This window comes from Thamnophis elegans, chromosome 7 (genome assembly GCF_009769535.1).
Source record: "Thamnophis elegans isolate rThaEle1 chromosome 7, rThaEle1.pri, whole genome shotgun sequence".
Lineage (NCBI taxonomy): Eukaryota > Metazoa > Chordata > Lepidosauria > Squamata > Colubridae > Thamnophis > Thamnophis elegans.
Window position 1 is genome coordinate 9,157,062 of NC_045547.1, and position 27,378 is coordinate 9,184,439.

Here is a 27,378-nt window from a genome sequence, read left to right on the forward strand (position 1 = left end):
TATCTTATATCTGTAGATCTTAAATCCATTTTTCTATATCCTGCATGCCTGAATGCAGAAAACCTCATTTTCTGTATCATCTTTTCAGGTATCTGAAGAGGGTTATCCCGTTTCTGCATTGCAATGCAGCGCCCAGGATCCACTTTGATAGTGTGTGTGGGGGGGAGGGTAATTTAACAACTGGTTCGCCCAGAATCAGGTTGGCCATGGCGGGAGGTTGGTCCTGCATGTGCAGCACAGCTGGAGGACGGAGATGGGCCACACCTCCCACGATGGCCAACTTGACCCTGAGAGAACCGCTTGTTAAATTATTCGAATCCCACCACTGGTTAAAGTAGAGGCTCTTAGCTGATAACTGTGTGAATGTGGAGATATGCAGAACCCAGCTCATCTGCTGATATGTTGGCTTCAACCACAAAAATATGTACCAATAATGACAACATATTTTTCAGAGTATAAGACGCACTGGAGTATAAGACGCACCAAGATTTTGAAGAGGCAATTTTTTAAAAAAAGTTTTTACGCTCTGCTGATCTCCCCAAAACAGCCCATTTTACATGAAAACGGGCCCGTTTTTATCAAAAAAAGGGCATGCATAGCCTTTAGGAGGCTTGTAGAGTGCTCCTGGGAGGGGGGGGAATGAGCCAAAAAGGCCCGTTTTTAGCTCATTTCCGTCCTCCCCGGCCCCCAGGATCACACTGGATGCCTCCTAAAGTCTATACACAGCCATTTTGGTAAAGGGGGCGAGATTTTAGGAGGCCAAAAATGCTGTATTCAGTGTATAAGGCGCATCCAGATTTTCAGCTTCTTTTTTGAGGGAAAAAGGTGCGTCTTATACTCCGAAAAATATGGTATTTTTGGCCAACAACAAAGCCAAGCGGGTGGCAGTTTAAAGTTTGATCTAGATACGGAAGAAGAAGTTGCCTAAAAGACAACATGCACCCAGAAATGCAGAGAGAAAGACATCAATTGCTATCCTTAAATCTGTCTCCAGGCCAATAAGACCAAGATTGTATTATACCACCATAATATTTAGCTACAGCTACTGAAAACCTTTTGGTTCTCTCGTCCCCCCCTCCCCTCCCAGCACTTCAAAAGTCGAAGCTGAACTTGGACTGAAGAGCACAACATCACAACCAGAGCTCAAGGAGGGCCTCGGATACTCACCTTATCTGTCCTGCAGTTGTTTAAACCCAAATTGTTTGCAACCGCAACCTTTCCATCCAGCACCTGCTGTTCTCGCCGAAGCTGTTCTTTCATCTGCCGAGCTTCCTGAATCGCCTTGGTAACAGCATCGTGATCATTTAAGTAACCTGATGATGTGATGGAGGAGAGGATATCTGGGAAGAAGAGAGAAGGCAAAAAGAGGGCATAAACAGAAATATGATGATCGTCAAAACATTCAAATGTTTTCTCTAGCCGCATATGGGTGCCCTGAAAATTACGAGAGGTCAATCTCCTTGCTTAATTTATTTTAACACAAAAACATTGACACCAAAGAGGGAACTGATGACCGATTGGTACAACAAGGATGGAATTATCTACTCCCGTGTTTCTCAATGTTGACAACTTTTGAGACAGGTGGACTTTCATTCCCAGAAACGGAAAATCACGATTGTTGGGGGGCAACGTGACTTCTTTGTCACCCACTCCCAAAGGACCCAGTCCTCTACTTCAACCTAACGCCATCGGAGGAATGCCACGTGGGGTGGTTTAAAGGGCAGGGATAGATGAGTAGGGGGTATTGAAGCACCCCTGTGGTTTGCAAGTATGGGTGGGTTGCCATGTGCCTGAATTTTGATAAAGTGGCCTTGAGGGGGAAGGTCCCTGAATGATTGCAATTTCAGGGTCTGGGCACACATTCAGTGCAGAGGTGGTATTCAGCCGGTTCGGATCGGTTTGCTCAAACTGGTAGTGGAAATCGTGGGTGGGTTTGCCCACCTGCCCCGGTTCTATGCTGTCCTATTTAGGCATGTTTTTCAGGTCGAGTGCATATGCGGAAGTTCCGTGCGTGAGCAAAGTGCATGTCTGGAAGGTTGGGAACATGCGCCGGCGATGCGTGTGTGAGCAAAGTGCATGTGTGTAACTTCAAATGGTTGTTGAACAAATGATTATTAGCTGGGAACTATCTCTAAGTCCTTTGAGCAAGAAGGCAAGATTCAACACAGCATGGACACAGCACTAAATTAAATAAAATACATTCTGGAAATACATTTCCCTGAATGCATGGGGAAAGGTTTATTAATTTTGTCTGTGCAGCAGAGGAAGCATGAGATAAAAATATGTGACAATATTCCCTTAAACCTCAGAAATTAATTAATGAAGTGGTCGTCCCGAAGGTGCTTTTTCAAAAGGCAAATGGACTTTGTTTTTCCTTGAAGATGTTTCACTTCTCATCCAAGAAGCTTCCTTCAGTTCTGAATGAATGGTGGACAGAGGGGGAGGGATACCTCACCATCTATCTCCTGTTTGCAACACAGTCCATTCAAGTAGTTCCAAGAAGGTTCTACACCCATTTACACTATTAAAGAGATCCTGGTGGCACAATTCAACCTCCAAATGGCCTAAACGGCTCTCAGAAAGAATACTAACGACCAGATGACTGCTAGGAATATACATCCTTCCATCCTCCACCATTCAGTCAGAACTGAAGAAGCTTCTTGGATGAGAAGCGAAATGTCTTCAAGAGAAAAAAAATACAAGAAGTCCAGTTCCCTTTTGAAAAAAGCACCTTTGGGACCACTGTGATCTGGATCAGGGGTCACCAACCTTTCAGACCTCAAGGGACCACTAAATTCCTAATTTTAAATTCCGCGAATCACTAATATGATCTGCCTAATGACTGACTCGGTGGGCGTGGCTAGGTGGTCATGTGACTGAGTGGCGTGGCCAACTCAATGTCCCTCACATCAAGGGGCACCTCTACTCGCCCCTCCCCTCCCAGCCACCTGAGTTCCTCAGGGTCCCAACAGAGAGTAGTTGTGGAAGCTAAGCAGCCACCCTGAGAAAGAGTTGGCAAAAGAGCTCAGTTCAAATTGGATCTGACTGAGAAGGAGGTTCAGCAGAAGCACCTCACTGAGGACTATGAGCATAGGCTTTCCAAGCAGTGAGAAGGCGTGCGGGAGTGCAGGGCCAGGTGCCAGCATCTGGAGGCTCAGCACGCGGAGATGGCCAGCCAGTTCCAGGCCATGATGCAGTCCCACTGGAACAAGGTCCTCCAGCTCTTCGCCACCAGCGGCACTTCCCTCCAGCCTTCACCCAAAGCCCCACACCAGGAGGTTGAAGCAGACCCCAAGTTGGAATTTCTGCCCCTCTCCGACCCACACAAAAAGACCCTGGAGGGGAAGACTCTCTGCAACAACACAAATGTTCATTGCATGTATCTGACCCAGGGGCTGTAGTTTGAGGGCCCCCGATTGTGTGCAATATAAAAAATTCAAATATTTTTTCTGCAAACCACCAAAATTTTCTCACGGACCATCAGTTGGTGACCGTTGATCTAGAGGACTGAGAATCTTCCCAGACATTAAAGAAGTGGTGATCCTTAGCTAGTAGATGAGCATGTGTGCACACACCCAGTGAAAAGCAGTCCTCACCACCCACACCACCTGCGCCTCAGTTAATTCAAGGAGCCAAGAGAGTTTAAACTCGATCCTCAGTTTGCTAAGGCTTGGCATAATGTTCCTTTCATGCAATTCACACCTGTACGCTCACACCTTTCTCTCTCTCTCTCCCCCCTCCCACCCACAAGGCCCCACATGCTGAGTTATAGTTTTTGTCAGAGCTGAAATGCTTTGCTTTCCACCTGTTACAAAATGCTTGATTCAAAATGCTCTTTTGTTTCAAATCTATCCCTTGGGGTATTTCATTCCCCTTGACTATATCCATAGATATATATGAGCATTTCTGCATGTGTGCGCTAAGGATAAAAACCTCACCCTCCAAGATCTGTTTATGCGCGACGTGCGTTGGAAGTGAAGACTGCCCATCGCAATCTCCATTTTTTTTCTTCTTATCCTTTGAAAACTAGAACGTCTTCTTCCTTTCTTTTTTTTCTCTCTCTCTCTCTTTTTACCCCCCCTTTTTTTAAAGCCCTGGGAAAAAAACTGTAATATGAAATTGACCGGAAAAGAGGCTTCTGTTTGTGACATGAGGCTAAATCTAACCAGATCCATTGGTGAATTGTAACAGATGGTGGGGCTGTAAGACAGAAGGCTGCCTCTAATCACAGGGAAAATGACCGGCTTGCCTCAACATGTTTTATAGATTCCAGCAAACTTTACGCCCTAATCCATTTTTAGAACAAAAAACATCTGGGCTATAAATCCTCTAATCTGCCAAAACATGCTATTAAATCCCATGATTTGTTGAAAAACACCAAGATTAAAGAAAGGAAATATAAAATGGCTAACTGCCGTGTTAGGGAAGTGTTATTAATACTCTTTTCTTTTGTCTCAATTATGAATGTTCTGTTCCTAAAGAGCCTTGTCTAATCATGTCAGATTACACATCCTGGTTGTATTGCTCGGGCCTTCTATCTGATCCGTTGCTTGCCAAAGAATGCGCAACACGGACTCCTCGCACACCGCTCTGAAACCTGGCAGGGAGGAGAGAGAGGGGAACCGGTGTCAGATTGGTTCAGACTAACCCCGCTAGAATCTTTGGAGCGCTGCCACCATGTGTGCAGGAGTGGTGTTTCTTTTTTTTTTTTTAATCTTCCCCCTAAAATGCTTTTTAAAAATTCGTTTTGGAAGGCAAGAGAGCTGGCAGTTCTAACTTGCTTTAGAAACAGAAACTGAGGATTGGGAGAACTTTCCAATTTTGTGCAGGAAAAGGAAGCCGTTTGCAGATCCTTTTACGCCTTAAGGAGAATGAGATGTAAGATCATCATTTGGCCTGGGATCTGGAGATAAAGCAGGCAATCCTACTCTTCTTTTCAGGCTTACCCTTCTTTTGACAACAATGCAAAATTAAACCTTTGGATTGCAATGCGCCAGTTTAGCCTGTTCCCAGAAAAGCTAGTTTTCTGTTCTACTTAGACGCCATGTGCGAATAGGCAGCAATATAATTTTCCTAAAATAAATAAAAATGAAAAAAAAAATAGACCAAGGATGAGCAGATTAACATAGGTCTACTCTCCTCATTGATCCCCAGGGACTGAACAATCTCGCATGAAAAAAGTGTACTTATTTTATTTATTTATTATGTATTAGATTTTTAGGCCAAGGTAAAAGTTCCCCTTGCATATATGTGCTAGTCGTTCCCGACACTAGGGGGAGGTGCTCATATCCATTTTAAAGCCGAAGAGCGTCTCCGTGGTCATGTGGCTGGCATGACTAAATGCCGAAGGGGCACAGAATGCTGTTACCTTCCCACCAAAGGTGGTTCCTATTTTTCTACTTGCATTTTTTATGTGCTTTCGAACTGCTATTGGCAGAGCTAGGACAAGTAATGGGAGCTCACTCCGTTACACAGCACTAGGGATTTGAACCACCGAATTGCCAACCTTTCTGATCGACAAGCTCAGTGTCTTAGCTACTGAGCCACCATGTCCCTATTATTAGATTTTTACCCTGCCTTTATTAGTGTGTGTGTGTGTGTGTGTGTATATGTGTGTGTGTGTGTGTGTGTGTGTGTGTGTGTGTGTGTATGTATGTATGTATGTATGTATGTATGTATGTATGTATGTATTTAGTGTCACAACCCCTGGTATGCCCAAATATGGGAGGAAGTCTACTGCTTCCTTTCTCTGTCTATCGGCTCATCACAAGAGACCATCCAGACAGAAACCCAATATTTTTACTGTTGCCTTTGTTACATTTGTGTTGTATTTGTGTTGTGTTGTATTTTTTATTTATTTATCAGTACAAATACAACATACATACATACATACATACATACATACATATACATACATACATACATACACACATACATTTGTTATGTATGTTATACACATGCATATATACATATACATATACATATACATATACATATACATATACATATACATATACATATACATATACATATACATATATACAAATACAACATGCATACATACATATACATACATACATACACACACATACATTTGTTATGTATGTTATACACATGCATATATACATATACATATACATATACATACATACATACATATATATATATATATATCACAAACACACACAGACACATATATACATATACACATACATACATACCAGTGGTGGGTTGCAAATACCAGTGGTGGGGCCAGCAGCATCCTCATGGACACGCGAATGCACACACATGCATTCAAGCGCCTCTGTGATGCTCCACAATGCTCCAGCTGTTCCGCAGAGCATCACACAGGCAATGTATGCGCCTGCATGGAACTGAAAGAAGCCTTTAAACATTGGTAAGGAGCTCGGGTGGGCGGGCCCGCCGGAGCACCGTACCAGAACGGTATCCAATGCTCCGGGTTGGCTCCAGTACACCCATACCAGGGCGTACTGACTGCAACCCACCACTGATACATACATAAATACATACATACATACATACATACATACATACATACATACATACATACATACGTGTCTCTGTGTGTGTTTGTATGTGTATGTATATGTATATTCTCCTTCCCATTCTCCCCACAACAACAACCCTGTGGTGTGGGCCAGGCTGAGAGTCAGTGACTGGCCCAACATCATCCAGGCAGCTTTGATGCCTAAAGTGGGACTAGAACTCACTGTCTACTGGTGATTGGCCCAAAGTCATCCATTCAGACCCCATCTTCTATTTGATGAGTTGTCTACCCACAATCAATTTAATAATAGTTGAGGGAAAGCAGGGACATACAGTCAGTTTTCTCATCAGCATCAGATGTTCTGGTTGCATTCACAGAAAGCTTCACTTAGTGATGGCAGTAACCCATTTTCTGCATTGATAGAATGAACACAGACACACACAGAAACACACACGCACAACTATGCAAAAAGAGAAACACAAATATGACTAACCACTGTTGATCAAACTTTGCATGTCATGCACAGGGGTGGGATTGGAAAATTTTAGCAACTGGTTCTCTGCCTGGTTGCTAGGTGGGCATGGCCATGGTGGGTGTGGCTTACTCAGCCTCCTGCACCAAGGTGGGGGAGTGTTTTCGCCCTCTCCAGGCTCTTGAGGCTTTTTCAAGCCTCTGGGAGGGCAAAAACAGCCTCCCCTGGGCTCCGGAGGCCAAAACGGGCCCGTTGACAGACTTCTGGAACTTCCAGGAGGCCCATTTTTGGCTCTCCCCAGGCTCCAGAGGCGTTCCTCGATCTTCCAGGAGGGTGAAAACGGCCTCCACCGGGCTCTGGAGGTCCTCTGGAGGGTGGGAAGGGCCCTATTTCCGGACTTCCAGAAGCCCCATTTTTCACCATCCCAGAGCCTCTGTGCGGGCCCTGTTACCTGGCATCCAAAACGGGCCACGTGGAGATTCCTGGGAGGGGCGGAGCAGAGTAGGCATGGCTAGCCAGTCCTATCAACTACTGTTTTGGCAAACCAGTTGTAAAATTAGCATAAGTGACTTATGACCATTTTTCATACTTATAACCGTTGCGGTATCCCCCTGATCATGTGATCAAAATCTGAAGGTTTGGTAACGGCCTCATATTTATTATATTCATATCAGGGGTGGGTTTCTCGCCCCGTTCCAACCGGTTCGGTTGGAACGGGGCTGGCGGCGTCCTCGTGCACGCGTGCGTACTAGCATCTGTGCAATGCTCCAGCTGCTCCTGGAGGATCGCGCAGGCGCTGTATGCGTCCTGCGCATGCGTGGAAGCGCAGAACTCGTCAAAACCGGGCAAGGAGCGCGGGTGGGCAGGTGCGCCCTTCGCCGTTCCCGGAAGTTACTTACTTCTGGGTTCGCCGACCAACCGGTTCGCAGGGACCGCCGCGAACCGGTTGAAACCCACCCCTGATTCATATGATATTTATGATGGTCGCAGTGTCCCCCGCGTCATGGGATCACCTCTGGTGATCTTCTGACAAGGAAAGTCAATGGGAGAAACCAGATTCACTTAACAACGATGTTGCTAACTGAACAACTGCAGTGATTCACTCAACAACTGTGGCAAGGAAGGTCGTAAAATGGAGCAAAATCCCCTTAACAACTTTCTGTTCTTGCTCAGGAACAGAAAGTTTGAGCTCAATAATGGTCATAAGTCTAGGACTGTGTTGTGGCTTGCCAGCAGCCAGCAGAGCTGGCAGAAGATTCGGCGAGTGAGGAGGTTGGGTAGGAACATGGGCCAGACCTGGAGTCTGGGGAAGGCTCTGATGAGGGCTCTGTGTCGGAGGCAGAGAGGGGGCCCGGGCCGTCTGACAGTTATCAGCTGCCTTCAGAGTCAGACATCAGTGAGGCAGACGAACAGCTGGAGCCTGTTCCCTGTGTGCACATGCGCACAGTTGCCAGACGAAGCGAACAGCTAAAGAACAGGGGTCGACTTGGGAGTAAGGCCACAGGTGGAAGATGAACGGCCCCTCCCAGAGGGAATAAAAGAGGAACAAAAGGGGAGTAGAGTGTGCAAGAGACAATTAGTTCAATGAATTGGCTTGTGACTCTCCGATACTCCTTGCCAAGTTTTGCAGTTATCGGCCCGTCAGCCAGATAAGGTCTATGACTATAAATCATCCTTTGAAAGACTTTGCGGGATGTGGATGAGCAGAATTAATAAAAGGGTTTTTTGTCGGGACACGGAGTTTGCTTCATGCTCTTGGGAAGCCTAGGTCAGAACAGACTACCTGTATCTACAAGTAGCTAGTATTGGTCAAGAGCAGCGGGCAAAGAATCCGACTTCTATCATCAGCTGTTAACCTTAATCCCAAAGTAGCTACTAGTAAGGAGGAAGTGTCAGTATGGACGGAGAGGAAGTGTGCAGGCTCCGTTATCCTAGGCAGCACACACCATGATCCATTCTATCACCCCAAAAAGTCCTTTTCTATATCTGTCTTATAAAGATATATGGTGATGAAGTCTATGTCATTAACAATAACTTAAGTATGTTATCTTTTGGGCCACAGTTTCCCCGCGGTTTATTAATGGTATAACACATTAATTCTCCTTGCAAGAGTGACCTTTACAACTCCAGTCATCCTCACAGCTTTTACCCAATTACATTATCACTCATTACAGGTACAGCCTTTTTAAAATCTGCATTTTGGGGAAAGGGGAGGATTCCAAATGTCGGCCGGGGGATTGGGGGGGGGGCGGTGTGGGAACAGGCAGGAAGTCGGAAAGGAGAAAATGGTATCTAGAAAATTACGAAGCTGCTTAGAGCGCTGTGGGTGTGGAAGATCCAGGTGGGCCTTGCCATTCATATGTGGAAGCCAGGGGAATCAGAGGCTAGTGGCCTTGATGACAGTGAGGCTGCCTTTGAGGGCCATTTTGTGGGAGACTAGAGGTCTACCTTGAGTAGTTGGTTGGTCACTGTTGGAACTAGATTGTTCGTCTAGATGGGCCAGGGGCAGTAATGGGATTCAAATTTTTTTTTACTACCGGTTCTGTGGGCATGACTTGGTGGGTGTGATGTGGCTCGGTGGGCATGGCAGGGGAAGGATACTGCAAAAACCCCATTCCCTCCCCACCCCACTGATCTGCTTTCCAGCTCCATTCTCCTGTGCAGGGCAACAAAAGAAGACCCAGCCGATCAACTGGGACTCAGGAGGCAGCAAATAGATAGGGCGGGGCCAGCCAGAGGTGGTATTTGCTGGTTCTCCGAACTACTCAAAATTTCCACTACCGGTTTGGCAGAACTGGTCAGAAACGGCTGAATACCACCTCTGGTCAGGGAGTAAGACTGGCTTATGTTCTTATCCTTTAGAGCAAGAGTGTCAAATTCAATTTCATTGAGGGCCACATCAGAATTGTGCCGTAAGTGGGGGAGCGCAGGCGTTGTTGCCACACCCTTAATGCAATACGCTCCCCCCCATTTTTTGCCCGCTTATTTCACCCTGCCCAGGGTCCAGAGGCTTTATAGCAGCCTGGGGAGGGCAAAAACAGCCTCCCCTGCCCCCCCCCCCGAGGCCATCCGGAGAGCAAAAAAATGGCCCTATGGGCAAACCGGAAGTTCGGGAACGGACTTCCGGTTTCCTCGTAGGGCCGTTTTTAGGCCTCTGGGAAACCAACTGAAGGCCCCTGAAGGCTCAGGGGGGCTTAAACAGGCCCTACAAGCAAACTGGAAGTCCGTTCCCGAACTTCCGGTTTGCCCATAGGGCCTGTTTTTTGTGCCCCGGAGGCTTTAGGGAAGCTCCTGAAGCCTCCAGAGGACATCCCGGGGGCAGGGGAGGCTCTTTTCACACACACACACCAGGCTCCTATAAAGCCTCTGGAGCCTGGGGAGGGCAAAAATGGCTTTTAAAAAGGTTGAACTCAGCTGGTCAGCACGTCCATGCGCACTGGGCAGCTGACAGGGAAACGCCTCGCATGCCCTGACAAATGGCTCCACGTGCCGCCACCTTAGGTTCTGCGTGCCTGCCATAGGTTCTCCATCCTGGTTCTAGAGGTTTGTAGGGAACAAATGGTTCCCTTAATCAATCTTATCTTTTTGCAAACTCTTGAAAAATGACTCAAATAGTTGGGATCCAATCACAGGATATGGGAGGGAAGGCAAGGCAGCTTAAGAGGCCCAGAGGTATGAATGGCTGACTTCAAGCAAAATAGATCTTCTTACCTATTGTGTTGACTCTGGATGATGGACTAGCTAACGTTGCTGGCACCGAAGATTTCAATGAGCTGCACCCGCTGTTTATTCTCAATGATGGCATGTGAGGAGAAGTAGGTGACGAGGGAGACTTGCTGTCGTTGGTCTTGGGTTTTGCTGAGAGATTCAACGGCTGGGCCACGTCGTCCTAAAATGGAAATAAGAAGACCATGCCATAAGTTGCATTGTACGGTTGTTGATACGGCCACCACTAATGGCGGCTCCGATGAACTTGGATGTTAGATGTAATTCTACTCTCTATATTCATGAGATTCTTTTGTCCTTCTAAATCAGGAGTCTCCAACCTTGGCAACTTTACAACTTGTGGACTTCAACTCCCAGAATTTCTCAGCCAGCGCATCAGATGTGGGTTGCTCCCGGTTTGGACCGGATTGGGCGAACCAGTAGTAGCGGCGGTGGGAGGCTCCACCCACCTGCATGCGCAGAAGCGTTGCGTGCACATGAGCAAACTGATAGTAAAAAAAAATGGAAACCCACCACTGCAGCACATCCTTGAGTAATTTCAACCAAACTTGGTACACAGATGACTTACTCTCTGGAAACAAATACTGTGAGGGTAAGACACCCTTAGCACCCCTCGTTGTATGTGTTCTGTTAAGATACAGCCTGTTGTGCCTTAAAATGGCTTCTGCCATACTGCCGTAAAATGGCTTCTACTGTACAGCGCAGTGGAGTTGCCATGGTAACGGCTTCACAGTACTCCACAAGGGGACTCCTCCTCTGGTAAGGGGGAAAATCCAAGATTAGAAATTACGTTTGGTCCAGACATTTTCAACAAGGCTTTGATTATTTTTGAGCACAAATGTACAGCTTTTGAGCGCACAGGGAAAACATTTGCAAATTATTTAATTGTCGCTGAAATCAGGGCTTTTCCTGTCTAATGCAGGATTAGGATAAATAAATACCCAGGCAACACTGGGTTATCAGCTGGTAAAATATAAAAATAACAATTAAAAAACCCCAATAAATAAATTAAAACAAAAGCAAAAAATCCAGTGAAACTCAAAAGGATGGGCTTGAATGGATCCCAAGCTCTTTTTCCCCCTGCCATCAGTTTTCTAGGTTTTTATGAAAAGGGTTTGGGAAGATGAGTGGTTGAGGTACCACTTTGGGAGCGTCGTCAACTGTTGCTCTTCACCCCTCTTTGCTACAGAGGGAGAGAGATCCCAATTAATTAATTTATAAATAAAGCAGTGTCTACCCTGTGCTTTTACAAGGTCCCAGCTTTTGTTTATTTATTTGTGGCGATATAACCTCAGAGCCAAGCATGCCTCGTGCGCTTGTCAAAATAAAGGAGCATAATATAAGCCAGCACCAATCTTGATTATTAGGGTGAGAAGATGCTGAATGCACATTAAAGTTAGTGTTGCCATATTAGCAGAGATTCTGTGTTTTGCAGTTTGCTCCGTTGCATACATCAAAAGCTAATGATCTCAGCTGTGAAGAAGGTCCATCACAAACTATAGGCGGGATGGGGATGGGGGAGTATGACACACAATTACTGCAAATTACATTAGTGCTGCATTGTTATAAATAATTAGGTAGATGCTACTTCCTTCCCCTCTCCCCTACAAAAGAAAGACGCTATTTTGAAAGACTATCGTGTTAGTCTTTTAGGCTTTGTCTGAGTTTGGTGTCAGCCCTGGAAGCCATCTTTTACATCGCGCCTTCGGGCAGTGGTGAAATCTAAAAAGGTTTGCTACTGGTTATGTGGGCGTGGCTTGGTGGGGAGGTCATGTGACTGGGCGGGCGTGGCCAACTTTTTTTTCACTTTTTAAACCATTTTTTCCCTGTCGGTTTAGGCGGATAGGCAGGAAAAAAAACGCTTTAAAAAGCGGAGAAAAAGCTTCCAATGATCAGCTGTGAGCCGCGAGATGCTCAGAACCTTTTTTTTTTTTTTACTACCGGTTCTCAGAACCAAGGAGAATCGCCCCTACCGGTTCAGCCGAACCGGGCCGAACCGGGAGGATTTCACCCCTGCCTTCAGGCCTGCCATATTTTCTGTTGTGGGAAAATGAGAGGGGGGGATTATATGGAGTACGGGCGAGATATAGTCAAAATAACATTCTTTTCTCAGAGAGTCAAGGACACCTTGTCCGGCAGCTGCAACGGTGTGACTGGGAGGCATCTCCAGTCAGATGGACAGTGCTTGAGGAAACACGGACTCAAAGACAATCATCACTAGCACTGATGATGTTACCTAGTTGGGTAATGAAACATCTTCAAGAAAACAATCAAGGCCAGAGAGCACCGTGGACACCCCTCCCCATTTCAATCCTGAGCTACAAATATTCTCCTTTATGGGTATCACAGAGAACCATCTAGTCACACTGGCATAAGTAGTATATTGTGGGGAATGTGAAGCTTTTTTTTTTTAAAATTTCCAAATGTCTTTACGTTTTTAAAAAAAAATCCAAGGAGAGTTGTCAGTATGAAATAAGCAACAATATCAATCGTTCGCAATTAGAGAAAAACGTAAGAAAGGTTGAGCTGTTGACATCTTTGGCCTTTGCTTAAAATACACAAGGGGTTTTTCATGAACCATTCATCAGAAGAAAAGTTCCCATATATAATACCTGAGATAAAGAAAGACCACTTGATGGATGGAAGAAATAGAATGAAATAAAAGACAACTCAATAACCCTAAATTTAGTTTTGTAAACTGAGTTCCTCTTTTTCCTCACTTAATGTTTGAAGTCAATTTCTCCAAAGGGTACATATTCTACTTTCAAGACTTTCCACTTTCTTTCTTTTTTTTTAAAAAAAGTTTTTTTTTAATTAAACACACAAACACACTCTTTTTTTCCCCAACCATCGGTAAAAGTTATCCCATTATCTTGTAATATTCTTCAATCCTCACGTCAAATACCCCCTTGTTATATTTATCATTTATAGTTCCCAAAAGAAATAGTTCCGGCTTAAATTCTATTTCCTCTTCGGTTAGCTCGATCAGCCACATTTGAATTTTCTGCCAATATTCTAGACTTGCTACTTTTCATAACTTCAGGCACTCCTTGACTTACAACAATTCATTTAGTGACTGTTCGAAGTTACAGCCTTTTGTAATTGCCACAACGTAAATCTAACCTTAATACTGAATCAACTCGGCTATAACTCTCATAGAAAAAGGAGGGTGTTTTTTTTTAAAAAAAAAGTTAAATATGACATTAAAGAACCTTCCTGAGACACAGCTGGGGCTTCATAATAATAGCCAGCATAATAAAGGAGGAGAAACAGGAAATCTTTTTTCTCTTCTTTCAGCCCGGCAAGCACTAAAGTGGCATTCCAGAAATGGAATTCCTTGGGAGTGATTATGAGAGCAGTCCTATTGCTTTCAATGAGCTCTTAATGTCCCTCTAATGGAGCTCCAGTGGTTTTGAGCACTGAAAGGAATGAGTCATCCTGTGCAATTACATTTTATTTTGTAAATCCGCATTGGCCTATGATAACATAGGCAAGGTGGCCTTAATCACCTGTTGATTCCTACACGTTTCTTTTATGAGGAACAGCCAAGGGAAACTAAGGGCAGACAAGCATACATCATGTGAACATCCTTGGAATATATATATATTCCAATATTACAACACACCCAACCAACCCGCTTACAGCAACAAAGCCAGCACTCCACCCCCCCAATATTTATAGAAAGATGGTAGCTCCGATCACGCTTTGCTCACACAAGCACAAAGCCGAAGGCACCAGCCTGAAGATGGCGAGTGGGACCTTGTTGAAACGTCGCCAAGATACTCTCAATCTTGCATGGGAAAAGACCCGAATACGCCAAGACCTGCATACCTGTACCCGTGAAAATCTATGAAAACAAATGTATGTATGTATGTATGTATGTATGTATGTATGTATGTACCCGTACCCGTGAAAATCTATGAAAACAAATGTATGTATGTATGTATGTATGTATGTATGTATGTATGTATGTATGTATGTATGTCTATATATATATGGGTGGAGCTAGGGTGGAGCTGAAAGGTAAAAGGGAAGCAGTGTGCTCCCTCCCATATTTGGGCATACCAGGTGCTTTAACATAACACTTAATACATGCATACACACATACACACACATACATATATATGTATGTATGTATGTATGTATATATATATATATATATATATATATATATATGTGTGTGTGTGTGTGTGTGTGTGTGTGTGTGTGTGTGTGTGTGTGTGTGTGTTTGTGTGTTTGCATGTATTAAGTGTTATGTTAAAGCACCTGGTATGCCCAAATATGGGAGGGAGCACACTGCTTCCCTTTTGCCTTTCAGCTCCACCCTAGGAGCCTTCCCAGCAGAAAACCATTTTTTGTGTTGCATTTCTGCTGATAAATAAATAAAGGGAGACTAGTATAGGTTTAGGTTTAGGTTTCGTTTTATTTATATGCCGCCCTATTCCCAGCGGGACTCAGGGAGGCGCACAAACCCAAGGAGGGAAAGGGAAACACAAGAACTACAAATACAAGGCATTTAAAAATAACCAACAGCCACACGAATTGAGAGGGGGAGGGAACTCATCAACCCCAGGCCTGCCGACACAGCCAGGTTTTAACCGCTTTCCGGAAGGCCTGGAGAGAGGTGAGGGTCCGAATCTCTGCGGGGAGTTCTGTTTCAAGCTATTTAACTCTCATCAGCTAGCCATACCCTTACTGGGATCCGAACCTGGGCTGTCTTTACATGTTAGGCAGTTGTATTAGCCTCTAAGCCACAAGCTCTCCTCCCTTATCAGCTGAGCCAAGGAAATGATGAAGTGTTACGTCAAAGCACCTGGTATGCCCAAATATGGGAGGGAGCATACTGCTTCCCTTTTGCCTTTCAGCTCCACCCTAGGAGCCTTCCAGGTAGAAAACCATTTTTGTATTGCACTTGTGCTAGTATGGCTAATATGTAAAAAACAGCCCAGGTTCGAATCCCAGTAAGGTTATGGCTAGCTGATGAGAGCTAAATAGCTTGAAATAGATCTATACTAGTCTCCCTTTATTTATTTATCAGCAGAAATGCAGTATGTATGTATGTATGTATGTATGTATGTATGTATGTATGTATTCAGGGAGGCCTGCTAGGCCCAAAACTGGGCACCCGGGGGTGTGTGTGCCACATGTCTATGTGCAGGAGGGGCGGGGCACACGTGGGGGTGGGTTGCACACGCTTTGTATTATGGGTAAGGGCACACACGCACATGCTTTTGGCATGTGAGGATAAAAAGGTTAGCCATCACTGGCTTAAGCCTGTAACAAGAATCTAGTCAACTAAAGTTCAATACTAAATTGGCACCAGATAAGTGTCAAAAGAATTCAATCGGGGGTTGGTCTTGGACCATTTGTGACAACGTATTAATTCTAAGCTGATGGTGCACTTAACTCTCCCGTCCCCCGAAGCTTTAGCTGTTCTCCTTCATTGGTTGGAAACTCCTTGTTTGTTTTTAACTGTCTGTACAATGATACTTTCTTTTTCACTGCTCACCCAGTGGATTTCAACTGCTATTTTATATAACCATCTCCTGAATCGTTGCCAGTCTAACAACAAATCATTATATGAAGCAAAGCTAATCCTCTCCAGTTTTATTAAGTTTGGGAAAAAGGGGGAATGAAAACCTACCTCTTCTTTCAGAATCTCCTTTATAAATCTTCCGAGGGCTTTTAGAAAAAGAATTCGGCACGTTCACGCATGAGCCTGTTGTCTGTACACACACAGAACAGGAGAGTGTTCAATGGACTTTTATTGCCTACTTTTCAATCCATTGAATCTTGCCCACGGCACTTGAATCAGCAGAAGGACGATTTATAAATGTTAAATACAAACACACCTCATTATAGCGGGTTGTTTCATAACGTGTACATGAAGACACCTCCCCAGATATTAGTTTTCATATGTGAGAGAAATGTGTTTCGATTATTCCTCTAAAGCACTGAAGCCAAGAATCATTGATCTTTGTAGTCCTGTTAGTTTTTACTCATTTTAGGGAGACCTGTTCCATTCACACTATTATTCAGTTCACACATTCATACAAATTACTTTATTCATACATCGGTATCCAATGTGATGACAAGACTCTAGAAAGAGTGCAGAGAAGAACAAGAAAGATGATTAGGGGACGGGAGGCTAAAACATATGAAGAACGGTTGCGGGAACTGGGTATGTCTAGTTTAATGAAAAGAAGGACCAGGGGAGACATGATAGCAGTCTTCCAATATCTCACGGGTTGCCAAAAAGAAAAGGGAGTCAAACTATTCTCCAAGGCACCCGAGTGTAGAACAAGAAGCAATGGGTGGAAACTAATCAAGAAGAGAAGCAACTTAGATCTGAGGAGAAATTTCCTGACAGCCAGATCAATTAATTAGGGTTGCCTCTAGAAGTTGTGAATGAGTCAACACTGGAAGTTTTTAAAAAGGTGTTGGATAACCATCTGTCTGAAGTGGTGTAGGGTTTCCTGACTAAGCAGCGGGTTGGACTAGAAGACCTTCAAGGTCCCTTCCAACTCTGTTATTCACAAATCTGCATTTCAGGTTCTGCATTTACATAAAAGGGTGTACCCTAAAATGGAGTGAATGAAACTGTTTTGCTGCAGTCAAATGCCAGGCTTCCTCTTATGTCCTAATACAGGCCTGTCAATCTGGCTGTCAACTCTGAAGTGAACCTGGCTGAAGCCATTTTGTGCTGCCTCATAGTTGCCATGAAGTCTGAGAGGGGGAAGGGAGGGGGGAGTAGATAGCCTGGCTAGCAGTCAAAGCAAAAGGTGTTTCTTTGGGAACCAAGGTCATCGTAACAGGTGGCTGCTGAAGGAGGAGAGGAGCATGCTAGCTATATTCATTGGACAATGTGACCAGTGGTGGGATTCAAATTCTTGTACTATTGGTTCTGTGGGCGTGGCTTGGTGGGCATGGCTTGACTTGGTGACTGTAGCAGGGGAAGCATACTGTAAAACCCCCATCCCCTCCTGATCAGCTGGGACTTGGGAGGCAGAGAATAGATGAGGGCAGGGCCAGTCAGAGGTGGTATTTACCGGTTCTCTGAATTACTCAAAATTTCCACTACTGGTTCTCCAGAACTGGTCAGAACCTGTTGAATACCACCTCTGTTGGTGACACCTGGGAGGATTTTTACACTTTTAATTAGATGAAAACTGCAGAAACTTTTAGAGTTGGTTTTCACCCGCTGTACCGATGTGTTGTATCCAATAAACATGTTCTTTGAGGAATCTACCCGCCTCGGAGTACTGCTTTCAATGGGTGCGTTACTCGGAACGCTGACACTGGCAACTCATGGGCCTGATGCGTCACATGCAGGCCATGCCCACCTTGGCTCCACAAAGGCAAAAAACGTTGCGATACGTCATGTGACACGTTCCTCTTCTTCCTCATCAACCACTCCAGACCTTGGGGCTGTTGACTCTCCATCTGAAGGCTGATGGACCGCCCAGGCTCCATCTCTGTCTCTCTCTCTCTGCCGGATCCATTCCCTCTTCTCCATGGAGCTCTCAGGTTGCCTTGATGCTGACCCTGACTCCCACACCACCACCACCACCTCCTCCTCCTCCTCCTCCTCCTCCTCCTCCTCCTCCTCCTCTGATTCGGCTGCAGGAGGGGCCGGTGGCCAAGAGGTCACAACACTATGGAAAAAGGGCCATGGAAGGCTATCAGGGGAGATGGGGGCAATATCTTTGCCCTTCGATTGCATAAGAAGGGGGAAGGAAGGCTAGAGAATTATAGAATTTCTCTGCCTAGCGTAAGACTTTTCCTTCCTCTTTTTTTTTTTTTTGGTTTCCTTTTCCAAACCCGCCAAGAATGCTCCAATCTTAAAAGATCCTCCGATGCCAATCTAGAGTGAAACATGCTGACGTCGCCACATTCGAGGGTGCTCTCCATGGGCAGGGTTGGTCTGGGAGCTGGGCCGAAAGTCTATGGAGATCAGTGGTGGGTTTCAAAAATTGTTCGAACCTACTCTGTGGGTGTGGCCTCTTTTGTGGGAGTGGCTTGCTGCCCATGTGACTGGATGGGAGTGGCTTGCCGCCCATGTGATCGGATATGAAGATGCTGACGACACTTGTCAGAACCACCTTAAATTACCTCACCCACAGCACTGGCATGCATAAGAATATGATGTAAACTTGTTTTTTAAAAGGCATCTTTGGTTTGCGTTAAAACAACTTCAACACCCGCAATGTTCTGATTGCACCACAAACGCAGGAGTCATCCTTACCTTTCACAGAGGCACTGAGTTTTATAAATAGGAGCATGATAGTGTAGAATAATCATATCCAAGGACCAGTGGTGGGTCTCAAAAGTTTTTGGAACCTCTTCTGTAGGTGTGGCCTGCTTTCCGGGTGCACTGGTGGAACCTCTTCTAACCGGTTCGGTAGATTTGATGAACCGGTTCTACCGAATAGGTGCGAACTGGTAGAAACACACCTCTGATGGAGATTCTCAATTGTCCAGGTCATGGTTGTCCCAAAGATACTTTTCCGAGAGGCTTCGGTTCTTGAAGAACTGAAGCCGCTTCTAGGGTGAGAAGCAAAACATCTTCAAGGAAAAAGAAAGAAAGCCCAATTGTCTATTGGGGGGGAAAAAAGCACCTTTGGGACGAGCTGGCTAGAAATGGCCTGGCTGAAAACCCGATCGTGGCTCGTGTATCAAAGCAGCTCTTTGCGGCCTCTGGGAACTCCTCCATCTCCATCTCCTGAAGCCAGTGCTAAATGACCTTGATGGGGAGAGAGAGTCGCCCATGCCAGAGAGATCTGAGAAGCCACGGAGGGGTGGTGGGAAAAAAATGGATAATAATATCCCCCAATGACTTTGCAAATAAAACTCCAGACCTCCCCTCTCCTCCCGTCCCGATTTCTCCTCTTTCATAGAGATCTTCATTTCTTCATGAACGCACAATAGTGTTGCCTCGGCTGGCACATCTGGGGCCAGTGACAATTGTGTCATTGTTGTCTGCTGAAGAATATCGGCCGTCCCCGGCTTATCTGCTGACTTGCTAGCTTATCCCCCAAATGCTGGACCCATAAATATTTCAATAATGGACATCCGGCGGCAACTGGCACAACGTAAATGCTTTCCCGGCATTGCCTCCAGAGGCATCCATTGTGCCTTGGCCCCTACGCACAAACACAAAACGCACATTGGGCAAGCAGAGAGGCGTACACCTCCAAGCACGGCTTCGCCTCTTTCCTTTGCTCTCTTCCTCTTATCCCATCAGCAGTCGTGAAATTATCAGCCACGGTAATAAGAAACGGCGAGGTAGAGACGGTTGTGAAATATGTTGTGTAAATGAATTATGTTGCAGAGATTATCCTCCTTGATGGAATAATTGTATTAAATTAAGCAAGGATGTTCATATGACGGATGGTGGAATTAGATAATTTTCCTCCACGATGTGAGGGGGGAGAGAGACAGAGAGAGAGAGAGAGAAAGACAGAGGGGGAGATAGAGAGAAGGGAAAAGAGAGAGAAGGGGAAAGAGAGAGAGGAAGAGAGATGAAAGAGAGGGAGTGAGAGGGGGGAGAGGGGGGAGAGAAAGAAAGGAAGGGGAAGAGAGAGGGAGAGAGAAGGGGAAAGAGGGAGAGGGGAGAGAGAGGGAGGGAGAGAGAGAAAGGAAGGGGAAAGAGGGAGAGGGGGGGAAGGAGAGAGCGAAAGGAAGGGGGGAAGAGAGAGAGGGAGGGAGGAAAAGAGAAAAACAGAGACACAGAGAGAAAGAGAGTCACAAGCTCTTCAGGACTCTCTGCTCATATCTCTTCCTGCCTGTTTTTCAACTGGTGCAACTGGTAAAAAATCCCAAAAAGAGAGATGGGAGAAAAACCACAGAATATCTAAGAATCAACTGATATTAGTAAGAGATAGGAAAGGAAGTAGAAACACCACGGAGGGATTGTTAAAAGTGTTCGACTGGCATTCTTATATAGTCACTAAGGAATATATTTTATATTTTCTTCAGATTAAAACTGAAATAGAAGTTTTGGCCATGTTTCACGAAAGAGCTTTGGGATAAACTTAAGCTTCGTCTCTCTTGGTTATCATCTCTCCTCTTCTCCTAAGCCAAAAGTCTTTCCCCACCCTCAAATCCTAAGGAAAACACACAAACACACAAAAACCCCTGAAGTTTTTGTTTTGTTTTGTTTTAAAAGTCTGTAGAGATTCATCCAGATCATGGTTGTCCCAAAGGTGTTTTTTTCAGGAGGCAACTGGACTTTCTTGTTTTTTTCTTTTGAGGACATTTCACTTCTCATCCAAGAAGCTTCTTCAGCTCTGACAGGATAGTGGGGAATGGAAGGATTTATATTCCTTGCAGACAGCTGGTCATTTGCATCCTTTTAGAAGGTCCTTGAAGCACTTGGAGGTTTCATCTATGTCCTCAGGGTCACCTGAGTTAGTCCTCTTGGTTCTTGTAGTCTGCAATTTTTTTCCCTCTGGAAATCCATTCCTACTCCCACACCACTCAAAGGGTGTCTATCCCAAATTGTATAGCTACAGAAGTTTTGTTTTGTTTTGCTAAAAAGCCCATTTTGGTCCAAAGTCCTGCTCAGCTATGATGAGCAAGCTAGATTCCTGGCAGATGTTTCCAATTGAACCTCATTCAATTGGAAGTTAGCTGTTTGTTGGAATATCATCAAAAAGAAGATGCAAATTATAAGTAAAACACACCTGGTTCCTTGCTCAGTTTCTCTCTCTTACAGCATCTTCAACATTGCTGCCTTATTGTGTAGGATGCTCTTCCATCCCATTCACCAACTTTGCTTGGAGTCATCCCGGAGGCCGAGCACATCAGTTCCTAAGTGCACTGAATTGTTGGCTGTTTCACTGCCTCTTAGAAATATGACTTAATCATTCTGTTTTTGCCCAGTTCATCGCCAACACCCATTTTTACAGCCTGCAGCTGGCCATCAGACAAACAACAAATGCTACATTTTCTCTTTTAGATCACCATCCCCTGATCTCATCTTTTGTTTCTTCGCTATGATGTCCTGGTGCCTTGGTAAAAAATATGGTGTCTGATTACAATGACCTGCGTTCCTGCCTAGAAAGCTTTAGCTTTTATGCTTCTCTCTTCCAAATGCTGTTTTGCTGAGATAGTGAGTCGGCAGGTCGCTTTCCCAATGCATTTGGCACATCAATTCCTCCGTGCTCCCTGCTCAGCACAATAAAAACAGAACGACCGAGTGAAATTTCTTTTGACTGCCACCGTTTCAGTCTGCTTGCACAGGATTGCTTTCCACGGCACTTTGGTACCAATCCATCATAGAACAGAGCTGGAAAGGGAGCCTTTGAGGTCATCCAGTCCAACCCCCTGCTTCTCCTGGTCAGTTATCCTGTAATTATCATTTCGGAGCATTCTGATAATGAGGACCTGTGAAACCACTAAGAATGGCCAATGGTGACCGATGCTGAAAACTGTAGTTCACTAACATCTGGATGACCGTCGCTCTCCAATATGCTGTAAAGATATACCAATCAAGTTCACAAGTAAGGCAGATCAAGTCAAGAAAAAAGGCCCAGAAATGCTTTATTGTAATAAAGTAGAAGACAACCTTGAAAGATTGTTAGAGTTCCTCTCTTCCCTTCTTTATAGAATAGCAGAGTTAGAAGGGACCTTCGAGGTCTTAGAGCTCAAGCAGAAGATCCTATCGCTGTCCAGTCTCTTCTTAAAAACCTCCAGTGATGAAACACCCACGGCTTTTGAAGGCAAGCTGGTGTCAGCCTCTGCTTTGCTGTTGCTTCGGCTGCCATGAAACGGGGAGGGAGGGCATGGTATTTGGGAGGGGTTACTCATTGTGCTGGAGGAAAGTTCTGGAGTTCAGCTGCCTATCGGACTACGCATGCGTGGGAGATTCCCGCCAGGACTAACGGCACCGACATTCCATCTTCGTGAGGCCTTTTGAAGTTATCTCACACCTGACTCTTGAGAGAATTATGATTGGACTGTAACTGTGATGCCAAGGGGTGGGGAATGGGCTTTTCTATATATCCATCGCTTTCGCGCCTAAATAATCAGACTTCGCTTCGCTATGCCTTTAATCATTTATAATTAGTAAAAGTACACTTGATTTCTACACATGGAGTCTCGTGGTCTTCTTTCCTGATTATCTAATGGAGAGGTCCTGACAGTTAGCGAAGTCTCACTCGCACCCCACCAGGAGATTTAGTCTGGTTTCATTGTTAGGAAGTTTCTCCTTAGTTCCAGATTGCTTCTCTCTTTGATTAGTTTCCATCCATTGTTTCTTGCCTTGCCTTCTGGTGCTTTGGCAAATAAGTATACTTCCCTCTTCTTCTCAAATACTGGAATGCTGCTATCATGTCCCCCCTAGTCCTTCTTTTCTCTAGACTGGCCATACCCAACTTGCAATCGTTAGTCTCCAGGCCTTTAATCATCTTAGTTGCTCTTCTCTGCACACATATGTATTTAAGTCCAGTATTATTATTATTTTTTGCTTCTGCACCTGTCCACCACATCTGATAGTACGAGCAGGGTGTCCGGCAGTGGTGGGTTTCAAAAATTTTTGGAACCTCTTTTGTAGGTGTGGCCTGCTTTCCAGGTCCACTGGTGGAACCTCTTCTAACCGGTTCGGTAGATTTGACGAACCGGTTCTACCGAACAAGTGCGAACCGGTAGGAACCCACCTCTGGTGTCCGGTGACATTTCCAACATTTAACCGATTTGTCCTTGAACATCTTTGCCAATCTGGCTGGTGGCGAATGCCATCTATAAAACATCTTATATAAATTTTCCTTGATTTTGAGGTTTGGGGTAATAATATCAAAAACGTCATCAAACAAGCACAACAAAGAATGTTCTTTCTGCGCCAACTCAGGAAGTTCAAATTGCCCAAAGAGCTGCTGAATCAGTTCTACAGAGGAATGATTGAGTCTGTCATCTGCACCTCCATAACTGTCTGGTTTGGCTCCGCAACCCAACAAGACAGACACGGACTTCAACGAAGAATTAGAACTACAGAAAAAACAGTTGCTACCAACCTGCCTTCCATTGAGGATCTGTATACTGCACGAGTCAAAAAGAGGGCTGTGAAAATACCTACAGACCCCTCACATCCTGGACATAAATTGTTTCAACTTCTACCCTCAAAACGATGCTACCAGAACAACTAGACATAAGGACAGTTGTTTCTGAACGCCATCACTCTGCTAAACAAATAATTCCCTCACCACTGCCAAACTATTCACTAAGGCTCCATTACTATTACTATTAGTCTTCCCATCGTTCTTATCACCCATCTCCTCCCACTTATGACTGCAGGACTGTAACTTTGCTTCTTGTATCCTTACAATTTATATTGATATTGATTGCTTCCTGATTGCTTATTTGTAGCCTATGACTATCATTAAGTGCTGAACCTTATGATTCTTGACGAATGTATCTTGTCTTTTTATGTCCACTGAGAGCATCTGCACCAAAGACAAATTCCTTGTGTGTCCAATCACACTTAGCAATAGCAATAGCAGTTAGACTTATATACTGCTTCATAGGGCTTTCAGCCCTCTCTAAGTGGTTTACAGAGTCAGCATATTGCCCCCACAGTCTGGGTCCTCATTTCACCCACCTCGGAAGGATGGAAGGCTGAGTCAACCTTAAGCCGGTGAGATTTGAACCGCCGAACTGCAGATAATAGTCAGCTGAAGTGGCCTGCAGTACTGCACCCTAACCACTGCGCCACCTCGGCACTTGGCCAATAAAGAATTCTATTCTATTCTATTCTATTCTATTCTATTCTATTCTATTCTATTCTATTCTATTCTATTCTATTCTGTTCTGTTCTGTCCTGTTCTGTTGTATTCCATTCCATTCCAAACGGAAAAAGTTTTGGAAGCACTGTGATATGGTCTTCTTTTTTCTTACATCGCAGTGAATTCCCCCCCCCCCCAAACGATAATGTTCCTCAATGAAACCAGACTTCTTTTGATAGCACAGTTTATACATATCCTTTCCCATCCAATTCGTAGTTATTCAGGAAAAGGCTGAGAGACAGAGAAAGGGAAGGGGAACAACATGTCTGTCCCCTAACTACCGCAAACACCCTGGGAGGAAACCCAGAGAAGGACTCGCGAAGTTACCCAACCACTGAACGTCGTTGAATTTCAAATGATCGACATGAAAAAACAGAGAGCCCACTGATCAAAGTCGGTCACCTCTTTCCGCTGTGGAGGCTACCTATGCTGGAAGCATCCCACCACCTCGACCTCACGCCTACAAAAGGAACACGTTTCAAAAAGAAGGCAGACCAAAGCACAGGGATATATCAAAACAAATTAGGCACAGATCCCTCGTCCTGCTGAGCGTCTACAAAAGAGAAGAAAAGGACGCAGACTGGGAAAGATAACACACAGCCCTGAAGTTCAGGGATATATGGTATATGTATATATAAAAGGAAGAAAGGAAGGGAGAGAATGCTACCGGTGTGTCAGAGAAAGGAGCTTTTTTTTTAAAAAAAAAGAAAAAGCAAAAGAAAGAAATCAAACAACGTGGACAATGTTCAGAGGACAGAGAGATTCCTTTTCAAAATCCACTTGGATTCCTTCTGTTCTTGTCTTTTCTCCCTCTGTTGTCTAAAAAGTTAAAGCCTACAGAAATTTAGCATGACTCCCGGTGAACACTCCAGCATGTTCAAGTTGTTGTTTTGGGGTGTTTTTTTTTTTTTTTTGCCCAAAGTGGTATGCTATTGCTTTTTTCGGGATGTTCGGGGCTCGGTGATGGTCATTAATTGAGGACTACCTGCACAGTGGCACCTCGGCACTCGACTGCTTCAAAACACGTCTGTTTCGGTGTTTGACGCGTTTTGAAGCAGATGTCAAGCTTCTGACTGATGAACGCAAACAAATCAGAACTCTGCGACGTGAATCCATCTCAAAGGACTTCTTTATTGAGTACATCATATCAACACAGATTAAAGGAAAACCAACTCTAAATAATTCAAACAGTTTCAGTATAATTAAAAGAAGAAATAGACCCATCCCCTAGGGTCACAGGTCTGAAAGTCATCTTTTACAATTGGGTCTTCAGGCCTGCCATGTTTTCTATTGTGGGAAAATGGGAGGGAGGATGGCCAATTGGGTCAATGGGCGGGCTCTCCGATTACTCCTTCCAAGACCTTATCTGTTCCTCATGGAGGTGACCTTGGTTCCCACGAGAAAGTTCTTTGTTGTGTCTAACAAGGTATTCTAACTTCCTTCCCCCCTTTCCCTTGTGTGTGGAAACTGAGGAACATTAAAATGGCTTCTTTGGTTCGAAGTTGATACAGAAATCTTGTTCCAGCACGCATCTTTCTCCTGGGAGTTGACACACAAGGAAGAACTTACTATCCGTTGGTTTCCTCATGATTCACCATTTCTTCCCTCAGAAATAGTGGGTCACATAATAAGTCATGTGAACTTCTCAGTCCTCATTGGGTTTCAGAATGAATTACCAACAAGGACCGAAGTACCACTGTATATACATTCTTTAAATTTAGATGAATATCTACTTTTGCCTCTGAATAACTATCTACAGTACTTTCCACTGTCCTTAACTGCTGATATTTCATTGGTATGGGTATGCATGAATTTTGAACTTCCTTTTAGAAATAAGTTCTGTGCAAACTACAAAGGAGAAGATAAAGACCATAGATAGGTATGATGATAAAAGTGAATATGGTTGCTGGAATGATTCTGTATCTTTTTTTACACGCCACATATGCCTACTTTTGATCTCTTTCTCTGTTCGTTTGTACAGAGATACTATAGGGAGCTTTTCTTTCCAATTTTCCCATGGAGACCTCATGTGGAGTTTCATCTGTCACTACAACTCGGCTAGTGTCATATTTATGTAGTGTTGGAATGCAGCGGGATTGACAGGTTCATGAAGTGGGCTGACATTTTGTGCCACAAACTCAATTGATATAAATTTATCCTCTTCTTCTCTCTGTCCATTAGTCAGAATTATTTACCTGATGGGTTGCTTATCATAGCAGATAAGATAGAATCATGTGCAGGGTTAGTACCACTTCATAATGCCTTGATAGAGCCAAGGTGGTACAGTGGTTAAATGCAGCACTGCAGGCTACTTCAGCTGACTGCAGTTCTGCAGTTCGGCTGTTCAAATCTCACCGGCTCAGGGTTGACTCAGCCTTCCATCCTTCCGAGGTGGGTAAAATGAGGACCCGGATTGTTGTTGGGGGCAATATGCTGACTCTGCAAACCGCTTAGAGAGGGCTGAAAGCCCTATGAAGCGGTATATAAGTCTAACTGCTATTGCTATTGCTATTGATAAGACCACACTTGGAATACTGTAGCCAGTTTTGGTTGCCATGATATAAAAAAGATGTGGAGACTCTAGAAAGAGGGCAAGAGAAGAGCAACGAAGATGATTAGGGGACTGGAGGCTACAACGTATGAAGAATGGTTGCAGAAATTGGGTATGTCTAGTTGAATGAAAAGAAGGATTAGGAGGTGACATGATAGCAGTGTTCCAATATTTGAGGGGCTGCCACAAAGAAGAGGAGGTCAATCTATTCTCCAAACTACCTGAAGGCATAACAAGAAACAATGGATGGAGACTAATCAAGGAGAGATCCAACATAGGACCAAGGAGAAACCTCCTGACAGTGAGAACAATTAATCAGTGGAACGACTTGCCTCCAGAA

At 44.6% G+C, this 27,378-nt stretch overlaps 1 protein-coding gene across 9 annotated transcripts in view; it reads right to left on the reverse strand.

The window, feature by feature from the left end:
- The window catches only part of SOX5 (SRY-box transcription factor 5), a 640,060-nt gene that overhangs the window by 53,167 nt on the left and 559,515 nt on the right, over positions 1 to 27,378 (reverse strand). For all 9 annotated transcript variants that reach the window (XM_032221314.1, XM_032221307.1, XM_032221310.1 and 6 more), the window contains 2 exons: positions 10,692 to 10,869; positions 1,168 to 1,340 (listed from right to left, as the gene is read on the reverse strand). In XM_032221314.1, the coding sequence (XP_032077205.1) occupies positions 1,168 to 1,340; positions 10,692 to 10,869 (351 nt within the window). The remainder of the gene's footprint in view (positions 1 to 1,167; positions 1,341 to 10,691; positions 10,870 to 27,378) is intronic.